General features: G+C 59.1%; 1 protein-coding gene and 2 non-coding genes across 8 annotated transcripts; all 3 read right to left on the bottom strand.

Annotated features, from left to right (window-relative positions):
- Window positions 1-1,041: 1,041 nt before the first annotated feature.
- NOP53 (NOP53 ribosome biogenesis factor) lies at window positions 1,042-10,715 on the bottom strand. Of its 6 annotated transcripts, none has more exons than XR_009348578.1 (13): window positions 10,462-10,715; window positions 9,925-9,989; window positions 8,167-8,278; window positions 7,341-7,540; window positions 6,907-6,977; window positions 5,709-5,804; window positions 4,306-4,410; window positions 4,004-4,207; window positions 3,563-3,738; window positions 3,339-3,405; window positions 2,654-2,843; window positions 2,492-2,548; window positions 1,042-1,294 (listed from the first exon to the last, which is right to left on the bottom strand). XR_009348578.1 is itself a non-coding variant. In XM_059151399.1 (13 exons), the coding sequence occupies exons 1-13, from the start codon at window positions 10,683-10,685 to the stop codon at window positions 1,291-1,293; spliced, it is 1,458 nt and encodes a 485-aa protein (XP_059007382.1). In that variant the 5' UTR covers window positions 10,686-10,714; the 3' UTR covers window positions 1,042-1,290. The 6 variants fall into 6 exon arrangements, 4 of the variants coding, with proteins under 4 accessions (XP_059007382.1, XP_059007380.1, XP_059007383.1 ...); XM_059151399.1 differs by having other exon boundaries at window positions 2,654-2,730; window positions 10,462-10,714; XR_009348577.1 differs by lacking the exon at window positions 1,042-1,294 and adding an exon at window positions 2,141-2,197.
- On the bottom strand, window positions 3,186-3,295 carry LOC131819027 (small nucleolar RNA SNORD23). Its single transcript, XR_009349030.1, has one exon. It is a non-coding gene; the product is annotated as a small nucleolar RNA SNORD23 (small nucleolar RNA).
- LOC131819023 (small nucleolar RNA SNORA54) lies at window positions 8,914-9,036 on the bottom strand. Its single transcript, XR_009349026.1, has one exon. It is a non-coding gene; the product is annotated as a small nucleolar RNA SNORA54 (small nucleolar RNA).
- Window positions 10,716-11,062: the final 347 nt, after the last annotated feature.

Raw genomic sequence — 11,062 nt, forward strand, 5'->3', positions numbered from 1 at the left:
GAACCCAAGTCCCCCCTATTTGACACAGGAGCTGGTGGCTGGCTCTGGCCATTAAGAGTTTCCTCTCTCGAATGGGTTTCTGGGATTTCGGGGTCAGAGGCTAAGGCTTACGGCTCCCTTCACGGAGTGGCTCTCCTGCTCACCACAGTGGACGGTCCCCCGCGCCCTCCCCAGCCAGGCGCGCGGACAGCCACTCTCCTGTCTGCACTACATTCCTTATTTTCACAAGGGGATGCGGGCGGAACAGGAGCCGCTCCTTGAAGCCGTGACGTTCCCCAGGATGCGAGAGGAAGTGGGGAGGTGAGGGCCCTGACTTTGGTCTCTCCCTTCCACCCACTTCTTTCATAAACTGCTTGCTCGGCTTTTATAGACACTGTGTCCCCGTGAAACGTCTCCAAGGGCCACAACAAAAAAGAGGGAAAGGCTAACAGAACACGACACTGTTTTCTGACAGGGGATACTGGACACAAAGTAAAATGGCAACGCCCTGGGGGAAACGTCTGGAACGTGCAGGACGGACTTCAAGAGCTGTAACAAACAGAGCTCCTCCAAGTCAACAAGGAGAGGACAATCTAGGAGGAAAATGGTCCGAAGGTTGACGCCAGCAGAGTGCGCCAGTGAGTGATACGGACACATAGACTCAACCTCAAGGACCACCATATGGGGTAAAATGAGAACCGGGAGATCCTACAGTCGGAGAGCTCCAAGCAAACAAGTGGGCTGCTGTGTTGCTGGCGGGTAAAAACCAGCCCGTCGTATGGGGAGAGGATTTCACGGAATCTATCAATAAGCTCTGCCATGTATTCGCCCTCACAGCCCAGACATCACTCCCAGGTTCCCATCCTCCGGATACATGTGGCGCAGCCCAGGACGACCCTCCTTCCCGTTTCCTTAGATGGGCCAGTGGGAGCCAGAGTCCTGTGAGTCACACACTCACACCCTCCAGTTCTAAGCAGCTGGAAGGAAGTAAAATAAAGGAGCGCCCTGCACACACACACAAGTTCTCCCAGACACACTGAAAAAAGCCGAATACAGACCCACTTACAGTGTGATCATTTCCAAAACATAGAAAGATTAAAAAGCCGTTTGTTCGATGTTTCCATGTACACGTATAGAGTTCAATGAACTCACACATGGGACATACCAGAATCGTTCAGCCTGAACTGCGGTGACAGTTACTTCCGCAGAAGAGGGACGGGCTGGACTGGAACACAAAGGCTCCAAGCAACACACGGTGCTGCGGTACCTCCGTGCATGGGGTCAATGACACAGCAGGAATGTGGGCCTTTGTTACCTGGAGAAAAAAGGTTTTTCAAAAAACTCCTTTTTAGGGGCACCTGGGTGGCCCAGTGGGTTGAGCCTCTGTCTTTGGCTCAGGTCATGATCTCAGGGTCCTGGGATCGAGCCCCACATCAGGCTCTCTGCTCAGCGGGGAGCCTTCTTCCTCCTGTCTCTCTCTGCCTGCCTCTCTGCATACTTGTGATCTCTGTCCCTCTGTCAAATAAATAAATAAAATCTTTAAAAAAAAAATCCTTTTTAAATTGGTGTGGGGAGGAGGGATCAGTCCCTTCTGATGTGCCTCAGGTCCATCACCTTTCGGACAGAGAGGACTGGCCACCTCCTGCAGGGGGAATCCATCCGCTTGAAAGTACTGTAGGTTTGGGGCACCTGGTCTGAAGCTGAAGCGTTTGTCTTTGGCTCAGGTCATGACCCCGGGGTCCTGAGATTGAGTCCCACATGGGGCTCCTTGCTTAGCAGACAGCCTGCTTCTCCCCCTGCCTGTGCTTACTCTCTCTCTAATGAATAAATAAAATCTTTAAAAAAAGGACAGCAGGTGCTCGGCGACCATTAGAACTGCCCATCGCCTGTGCAGCAGGATGGCAACCGAGACCTGCCTCTCAGTCACCTGGGCAGAGACGTGGGCCATTTCCCTCACACCCAGCTGTGATCCCCACTCTCCCTTCTTGGCTCCCCACCAGCCGGCGAGCCCCATCTCCTCTGCTCCCTTCCCCAAACATCTTGCTGCGCCAGGCTTTGGTGGAGATGAATGTTCTGGTACCGGCACCCCCAAAGTGCTAGGGAGGGACAGAGAGAGACGCTGCCCCCAGGAGGGGGACAAGTCACACGTGAGCCCGAGGGGTCAGCCAGCAGTGATTTATTGTGGGGTAGGGGCTCCGGCATCCGTGGTGGCTACAACCTGGGGACAGAGGAGAGGGGGCTGAGGGTGCGGGGGCGGAGGAAGAGCCCCACGACCTCATCCCCTTGACACCGGCCAACTCGGGTTTGGACCCTTCCATTTCCCTCTGGGGATCCTCCCCCGCCTGGACTCTGGGTTCAAAGGCATCTAGTGCAGTGTCCCCTCCCAAGTAGGACCAGGGATCCCACCAGGAAGGAGGAGCAGACTGGGGCTCCTTCTCCTTGGGCAGCTTAGAGGGGCTCCTGCCACTGCCCGGAGCCCCGTCAGCCAGGCAGGGAAGGGGGCGCCACTCACTGGATCTCGCGGAACGCGCGCTTCTCCACAAGCTTCACTTTGTACTTGCGCTTGAACCTGCAGGAGGGAACGGAGCGGTCAGTGGCCAGCAAGCCCACCAAGTGCAGGGGCGGGAGGTTTCCCAAAGCCCTCACTCCCCGCAGCAGCCCCGGGGACCCTCACTTGGCTCTCTCCCGGGGCTCGATCATGTTTCTCTTCTGGAAGCTCTTGAAACGGTCGCGGAGAATGTTGCCTTCCGGCTGCGGGACACAGAGAGGGAGGCCTCAGTTGGGGGGGCCCATCCTGACCCTGGGCTGGTGGGGTGATGTGGAGGGACTCCTGGGCTAGGTCCGCAGCACCAGCGGGATGGAGGCTGAAGAGGCAGAGAGCGTGCCAGGCATGGGGCAGCAGCAGCATGGGCAGGGTTCAGACCAACAGGGTGCGCAGCCCCTGGATGAATTAGAGTTGGCTGCAGCCCTGAGCTAGGCCCAAACCGCAGGGCCTGTGGCCGTGGCGAGGCACCCAGGGCCACTGAGCAGGTTCTAAGTGCGTGCAGGACAAGACCGTGCTGAGCTTTAAGGAGACCTGCCCAGCACTGAAGGGGAGAAAGGTGGGGCCAGGACCCCAGTGGCTGCTTTGGGACCCGGCTGGGAGGGCCTTCCACAGGCCGTAGGCTCCAGTCATACCAGCGGGCCCCTCAGCCCCGAAGACCCCGTGCCCTCAGCCCCCAGGCGTCAGCCCAACCGGCCCAACCCGGGGGCAGCCGTGATGTCGCCCATAGCCCCTGCGGGCACGGGGAGCAAGGATGGGTATCATCACTGGGCACGGGGGTCTCCCCTACAGCACAACACCCCAGGCGGGCAAATACCTTCAGGGTCCTGAGCGAGTCAGACAGCTCCGAGCTGAGCTGCACGTCGATGTCGGGGGCCTGGTATCTAGAGAAAATGGGCAGGGGTGTTCAGGGGGTTGGCCTCACCCAGGGCAGCAGGCCTTCCAGAACAGGGGGCTCTGTGGGGAGATGATCTTCCAGGAGGAGGCCAGGAGGGAACTGGGACCCCAGATCCCTGCTCCCCACCCCAAGCCAAGCCTCACTTGAGCCGCCCCAGCCTGCGGGGTCTGTCCGCCTCGGCCAGCCGCTGTGCCTGCCGCCGCTCCCGCCTCCGCGCCAGCTCCGCCAGCCGCCGTGCCACCTGGGCCTTGATCCCACGTAGCCTGAAGAGCTCCTGGTGCCGGAGCCGGGCTGCCCGCACCTCGGCCTGCTGTACCCGCTGCAGCAGGGCCGGGTGGAGTCAGGGACCCGGCCGAGCACCATCCCCTGGGAGACCTCTCCCCTGCTGAGACCCCTCCAATGCCACCTCCCCTGACTTCCCAGCAGTTTCCCGAAACCACCTTCCTTACCCACTGGTGGTCTGCAAATCCCACACCCCCAATATAAGCATCAGGGCAGCAGAGACTCGATCTAGAACATGCCCTGTCACATCCTGAGCCCACACGCTGCCAGAGAAGCAGCAGGCTAGAGCCCACAGTGCTCACCATCTTCCGTGCAGCCTTCTCCCGCCGCCGCTGTTGCTCGGTCTTCTTCTCCGCTGCAGCCAGCCGCATGGGTGCTGGGGAGGCCTCCACTCCTTCAGCCGGCTCCCCTCCAGCCTCGGGCCCCGTATCCTGGCCCTCACCTGGCTCCCCCTCCCCGTCTGACTCCTCCAGCAGCCCCTGACACAGCTCCTGGAACGCAGACTCCTGGGGGCGGGGGGGGGGGGGGGTAGCGGCGTGTCAGGGGCAGGGTGGGGGGCGGAGGGCAGGCAGGGGCAGGGCGGGGCAGGCAGGTGTGGGCTCACCTGGGTGGCAGGCTGCTCCGAGGCGGGCAGCGCCAGCCGCCTTTCCAGCTTCTCCGCCTCCTTCTGCCGCTGCAGTTCGACCTCGTGGGCCGCCCGCAGCAGGGTCTGGGAGTGGGAGGGGAAGGGGTCAGGGCTGAGGACCCAGGGACTTACAGACAAACCCAGCCTCCCACCACTGTGCCCCAGGCCTTCCTCCACCCCACCCCACCCCCGCGCTGTCAGGGGGTGCGCCCTCCTCCCGCGCCCGTCTGCTCCGCCAGTTCTCTTAGAGGATGGCCTGATCCCTGATCTCTGCACTCGGTAGTTTTGTTCATGCAAAACGCAGAACAGGCAAACATGTAAAAAGACAGGAACGACAATGGGGGCCGCTGAGGGAAGATGGGGCGGGGGGTGGTGATGGCTGATGGGCGCCAAGTTTCTTTTGAGGGGATAAAAACATTCTAACATACTGGTGAGGGCCACTCAGGCCACACAACTCTGCAGAGATGCTAAAAACCATTACATTCCACGCAGTGAGTGGGCGAGTCCTAAGGCGTGGGAGCACTCTCTCTGACACAGTTCAAAGAAGAACAAGAGACACGGACCAATCTTCCCATGTTCTCCCCCCACAGCCAAGCCAGCCTGTGGGGGACGGCGACGGCCTCCGCCTGTGACCGGCCTCCTCCTCCTCCTGCTCGGTGGCGGGCGCTGGCTTCGCCCACACCGTGCATCAGGCGCAGAAAACTGCTCGCTCTGTTCCGGGTCAGCTAAGGGGCCCATTCGTCATGAACGAGGTGGAAGGGCACTCGCTCAAGCGTCCCCCGTCTGCTCCACAATCTCGATCTGTCTCTGGGAACCTGTGCTCCCCGAGGCCAAAGAGTGTCCCCACTGCTCACGATACCCGCGCTCAACGGACACCACGGACATACAGTGACTCTCACAGCCAGGTGTCCGCTGGTGACCTAGCCTAGACCTTAGAAAAATCTCACCGGCTCAGACTACTACCATTTCTTTGAGGCCTTTTGCATCTAAGCCCGTGGACTTCCCGAAAAGTGGCATGGCGTGGTCTCATACACCCCCAGGCCTTTGTACACACGGTCTCTGGTACACGCCTGAGAACACCCATTCCCCTTGCTCCCCACAGCAAACTCCTCCTCAGACCTCTGGTCTAAGCTCTGATATCCCCTTCCTCCAGGAAGCCCTCCCTGACCCCCAAGGCTGGGCCTGGCGACTCCTCTGGGTTCCCTCATCCCAGCCCTCTGGGTCATCACTGTCTGTCTCCCCTGCTGGACCATGGGCCCCAGGAGGGGAAATGGGGGGGTCGCCTCAGTCACTGTCGACTCCCCAGCAGCGGGCAGACACAGGAGCCCAGGGAGGCCAAGCCAACCAGGTGGCCAGGCCACAGCTGAGGAGCGGCTGCATACCTGGTGGTCCTCGAAGGACGGGTTGTAGGAGGCTCCAGCCGGTGTCACCTCCACGGCAGGGACCTGGGAAGGCTTGGTGTGCAGACGCGGCGGCCGCTGGAGGAGGACAGGACTTATGAAGGCTGGCAGCCCCGCAACTCGAGAACGTGCATGCGCTGAAGCCGGTTCTCCAGGCAGGGAAGGTGGCAGAGGCCTCCGCAGCGCCCACGAACCTTCCAACTGGGAGGTGCCGGTGGGTCCGGCGTCTAAGACAATGGACACCTGCTACCCAGCTGCCGCGCTACCCAAGGGAGCCACAGCCCCAGGACGAGAAAGCTCCCTGCGGGGGGTGGGGGGGCCCTGCCTGCCTTTCCTGAGAAAAGTCCCCATGACCCCTGTGGTGGGCACCACTGATAAAAACATGGGTACAGGGCACCTTGACTCTAGTCCTCAGTCTGTCATCCTGACATCTGCAGCAGCCTTGGCAGAGGATGGGAGATGGTCTCTGTCATTCAGAGCACAGGACAGTGGACAGAGGGCTGGCAGAAGCCCCTGGTGTGGCCCGGCCCCTGCCGGGAGCTTGTGACAAATGCAGAAACCCGGGTCTACCAGGCCCAAATCTGAATCCGATCAAGACCTGTGCCTCAACAAGACCACGGCAGGGATAGGGGATGGTGGTGGATGTCCCTCTGGCCTTCGCCCAGAAGCCTGGGAGTAACCCCAGAAGCCTCCGGCCTCCACCCACTCCCCACACCCAACTGCCCACCTGTCAAAGTGCTTCTGCCCCAGGGCGTCATCTTGGGTCCCCCCTCCCCGATCCTGGCACGTCCACCCACCACGATCCCGCCTCCTCAGAGCTGCCACCAGGACCCCACTCTTCTATGCAAAATCACTAACAGGAAAACTCCAAAACCCAAGCTCCTTCCCACCAGGCCAGCCTCCTCTGAGCTGTTACTCAGCCCCGCCCTTGTACTCCCTCGTTCCCTGCCCGGAGGCCCTGTCGGCAGAGGCCCCTTCTCAGGGAAGCTTTGCTCATCCCCCAAAGCACCCCACCGACCGCCAGCACGTGGCCCTCTCCTCTGGAGGCACCAGCTCGAGGCCTGGCTCCTGCACGCACGGTCTTGGCCCCCGGCTGAGACCGAGGTTCTAGGGCCCTAGTGCAGCGCCCACCACCCCAGCCAAGGACTGGTCGCCAAGGACCTCTGTGCCACAGTCTCACCTTCACCCCTTTCTTCTTGGTCTGCTCCAGGAAAAAGGCATCCTGGCCAGCCAGGGGCCGCTCCAGAGGGTCTGTGGAGGCATTATAGGGTGGCTGCTGGGGGCTTGCCAGTGTGGCCTAAAGGGCTCCCTCCCACCCCTCCACCCAATAAAGACAGCACCAAAACATGGACAAGGGAAGGACGGACTCTCAGACCCCAAAGGGTTTTGAACGCCAGGCCAAAGAGCATATGGACAGGTCCCAAAGCAGAAGAAAGCCAAGGGGCAGGGGGCAGCCCTCAGGAAAGGGAAGCCCAAGACACTGAACTCTGTGGAGGATCATCGAATTGCCGGCCAATACCTCCCTCTGACCCTGTGCTCTTGTGCAGCACACAACCTGTAAAACTGTGCATGGCAGCCTTGTCCCCACCCACAAGTAACAGCAGGGGCACTCACTGTCTTTGGCCCAGAGATCATAGAAAGGCCGCTCGACGGTGTCTTGGGGCCCGGGCTTGGCTTTGGTAGCGGGAGGGTTGAGAAGCCGGGCCTGTGCCCTGCGCACCTCCCGGGGCAGCTCGCCCTGCTTGGCCAGCTTCTCCCATAGCTGCTCCTTCCGTTTGAGCTTCTTGGCATTGGGGACCTGGTGAGCGAGGACGCTGGGTGGAGGAGAAGTAGCACAGATGGATAAAGCAGAGGCCTAAGAAAGGGCCCAGCTCCTCCCACTCAGGCTCTGCACCCCCACTACCCAGCAGCTCCTCTCCCAAGCACCCCGTACAAGGTGCACCTCCTCTGCACTCCTCCTGCCTCTCCCACCCAGCCAGGTCTATCTCCAGCTCGGGCCTCTCCCCTGACCCGAGAGCCAACAACGTGGGGGCCTCTGCAGGTCTCCCAGGAACCTCACACATCATTTCAAAACTGACCTCAGTTGGTCCCCACAGCCGCTCCTCCCATACCCCCATTTCAGGAGTCTACCCCGTCACTCATCCAACCTCCCCTCCTTCACAGCTGTCACTAAGCCAGCCTGCTGGGCCTCCCGATGGCTCCCAGCCATCCCTCCTCTCCATCCCCAGAGCTCCTGGCTGGGCCGAGGCCCCGGCCCCCACCTCATTTCCTCCAACCCACCCGCAAAGGCCCTGTCGGATCCCATCCCTCTCCTCCAAGTGACGCTCACCTGACCTGACCCCCTCCCCCCGGAAGTAAGTGGCGGCTGTTGCACAGGACAAGAAGCCAGAGCCCAGCAGGAAAGACGGGTCAGGGGCGGGGGGCGGAGGGAGACACTCACTCTTTGGGGGCAGGAACCTTGGATGTGTTCTCTAGGATGAGGTCAACACGAAGAGGTTTCTTGAGAAGAAGTGATCTTTTCTGGCTTTTGGTCCTCTTCTTCAGCTCTGGGGCTGGGAGAAAGGAGAGCAGTCGAGGGCTCGGGCTTCCTCACTTCCCAGGAGCAACTCCCCACCCACGGCGTTTCAGCCCCACAGCAACCATCAGACCCGCATCCCAGGGCAGACGAGGAGGCCCCAGGCTGGCCCCAGGCTTCTACCTGGGGAAAGAAGTGCCCAGAGTGTCCAAGCTCTGCCCAGCCCCCCCACTACACCCATTTACTGGGCCACCTGGAAACAGCCCTGTGCTTGGAACAGAGAGAGGGTCAAACCCACAGCCCTGTCCTCTAAGGGCCTCCAGACAAGGCAGGAAAACCAGGAATGCTAACGAGAAAGAAGGTGACCAAGGAACACTGAGGCCCAGGGAGCTGAACTCGGGACCCAAAATGGCTGCTTCTCAACACGATGCTTTTCCACCTTCTCTCACCTGACAGTGAAAAGCAAACTCCAGGACCAAACACGCTAGGACAGAACCCACGTCCTTCCGTTTCCTAGGCTACGTCCTAAAGACTTCACTCCTCTGTGCTTCCAAATGGGAACCTTATACGCCTAACTCACGGGGTTGTCTGGAAAGGTCATGACTGCAACAGCAAGAGGCACCGTGATCACCTGGGAAAGCCCGCAGTCACTATTACCTTTCTTTTTCCTCCCTGTGTCCCCAGGACCTGAAACTGAGAGCCACGAGTCGGTCAGTCACGTGTCCCTGGAGCTGCTATGGCACCGGAATGGAGCCCGTAAGCCACGGCCAGACTAACAGGCCACGAACAGTGCCTCTTTCTTTTTTGCCAAAACCAGAATCTATCAACTGCTTCTCCTCTGTTCCCAAAGAGACTTCATACTCGCCAAAGCAGGCCTTCGGGATTTCCCTACCTGGTCCCTGGGGCAGGTCCTGCCTTCCCCTTGCTGTTCACATGCCCATCGGCTCCCTCCTGTGAAAGGTGACCTCTTCAATCATCACCTCTCACTCGCTAGCTTAGTCTCCTGCACCTCAAAGCAGGTCCTTTTCTGCTCACGGAAACAGACCCTCTCATGTTCATTGGAACCGATCCCTGGACTGAACCCACACTTGCTCCCTAAGGGCACCCTGCTGTTAAAGAGCTTGCCATTTGCTCATTAAAGACCCTTAGCTTTTTTTCTAGCTCCTGGTTAAAGCGATTGTCTATTTTTGGTCTGTTCTACTTACCCTTGGAAAACCTACTATTCACTCAAACCATCCATAACTCACCTCTCCTGCACTGTTTCAGCAGTGCCCCTGCCCCGCCTTTCGGCAAATAAACCAAATTAAGACCAGCTCCTTACCTACTTGTTAAACTAGATCTTATTCATACTCAAGCATGTCTTACTAAAACAGGTCTCATTCCTTCCAGCTTTTCTGCAAGTTAATGAGAGGGCTGCTCATTTACGTCTGATCTACTCACAGGCAGACCCCTGCTGGCTTCCGTGCACCAGATGGAGACTCGATGAGAATTGCCAGACTGAAGACTGAGAGCTCGGATACCCCAAAATAAAAATCTGACTTGTTAGTCTTTCATTTCAGATCCTCTTGTTTATAGTAAAGACCTTTCCAGGCGGATGCCTGCCACCCAAGCCCTGTCAATCATAGCGACTAAGATGGACTATACAGAAGGACCGAGCGGGCACCACCGAAAGCTGTTCCTCACCCTTTTTCTTGGAGCCGGTGTCCACGAAGAAGAGTTTCTCATCCGGGGCCTCTGATATCAAGCCACTGGGAGACAGGAAGGAGAATGTCAGCCAGAGATGGGGAGGCTGCCAGTTGCTAGGGAGGGAGGCTTAACCTCTCAGGGGGCCCGGCTTTCCTCTAGTACTATGCACATTCAGGCACCTTCTTCCCGCCATAGGATTCCACCAGACTGAGGCCTTTCCCTTAAAATCACAGAACTCAGTACTTAACAGATCACAGCGCTTAAAATATCGTAATATTTCATTCTCAGCATTACACAAAGGTGGGTGCACGGGACGCACTTAGGCTACAATTACTAGTCACTTGCCTGAATTATAATTTAACACTGGGGGTCCTGTATCTGGTAACCCAACCAAGACCCTCAACCTCACCTCAGAGGGCAGAGACACGATACAGACACGCGCAGCACCCCGGATGTCCCCCCCCCAAGCACGCTTGGCCTCGTACCCCGCCTGGCCGAACGTGACCCAGCTCCCGGAAGTCCCGCCCCACGCACCCGCTCGTGCGCTCCTGCAGCCGCACGTCCTCCAGGAACTGGTCAACTTCCAGCCCCAGCGGCTCCTGGGCGAGCCGTCGCCAGCCTCGTTTCCTGTTTCTTGGGCCTCGCCGACGCCGCCTCAGCGCCGGGTCCACCGAAGTGGGACGGAAGCCCAGGAAGCCAGAATCGGCCTCGCTTTTCAAGCACGGCGTGCTGCCACGGCCACTGCCTCCCGGCGCCATCTTGGCAAAGGAAGCATTCGGTCGCCGGCGCCCCAAAGCCCGTTTCTGGCTTGCGCGCGCAGATCTCCCGCCCCCTCCCGTGACCTACTTCCGGTAACCGCAATCTGGGTAAAGTGAGTGGAGCTGCCAAGGGGCGGGGATAAAGGGTAAATGTCTCCTCCCTCTTATGCAAATTCCCGTGGGCCTCGGGTCGTGGGTTGGCGGCTCCGGCCCTGAGCAAACACCTCTGCGACCGCCTAGGAAAACTTTTAAAATCTGCGTATATTTTTAGTTTTTAACTTACTATTTATTATTTTTAATCCAGTTGTCTTAAAAAGGAAAATCAGAACCGTCCGTGGCGGATTCGGCGAAAGACACGCTCCAGTCTCAGAACGCTT

Source organism: Mustela lutreola, chromosome 16 (assembly GCF_030435805.1).
Source record: "Mustela lutreola isolate mMusLut2 chromosome 16, mMusLut2.pri, whole genome shotgun sequence".
NCBI classification, from domain to species: Eukaryota; Metazoa; Chordata; class Mammalia; order Carnivora; family Mustelidae; genus Mustela; species Mustela lutreola.

What these genes read in the sequence shown, in the direction of transcription:
- NOP53 (XM_059151396.1), bottom strand. Translation starts at nt 10,685, where the DNA reads ATGGCGCCGGGAGGCAGTGGCCGTGGCAGCACGCCGTGCTTGAAAAGC. An exon ending in AGAAGGCTGCACGGAAGATG is followed by an intron (nt 3,739 to 4,003) that starts GTGAGCACTGTG and finishes GCCCTGCTGCAG; the next exon opens with CGGGTACAGCAGGCCGAGGT. An exon ending in CGCAGGCTGGGGCGGCTCAA is followed by an intron (nt 3,406 to 3,562) that starts GTGAGGCTTGGC and finishes CATTTTCTCTAG; the next exon opens with ATACCAGGCCCCCGACATCG.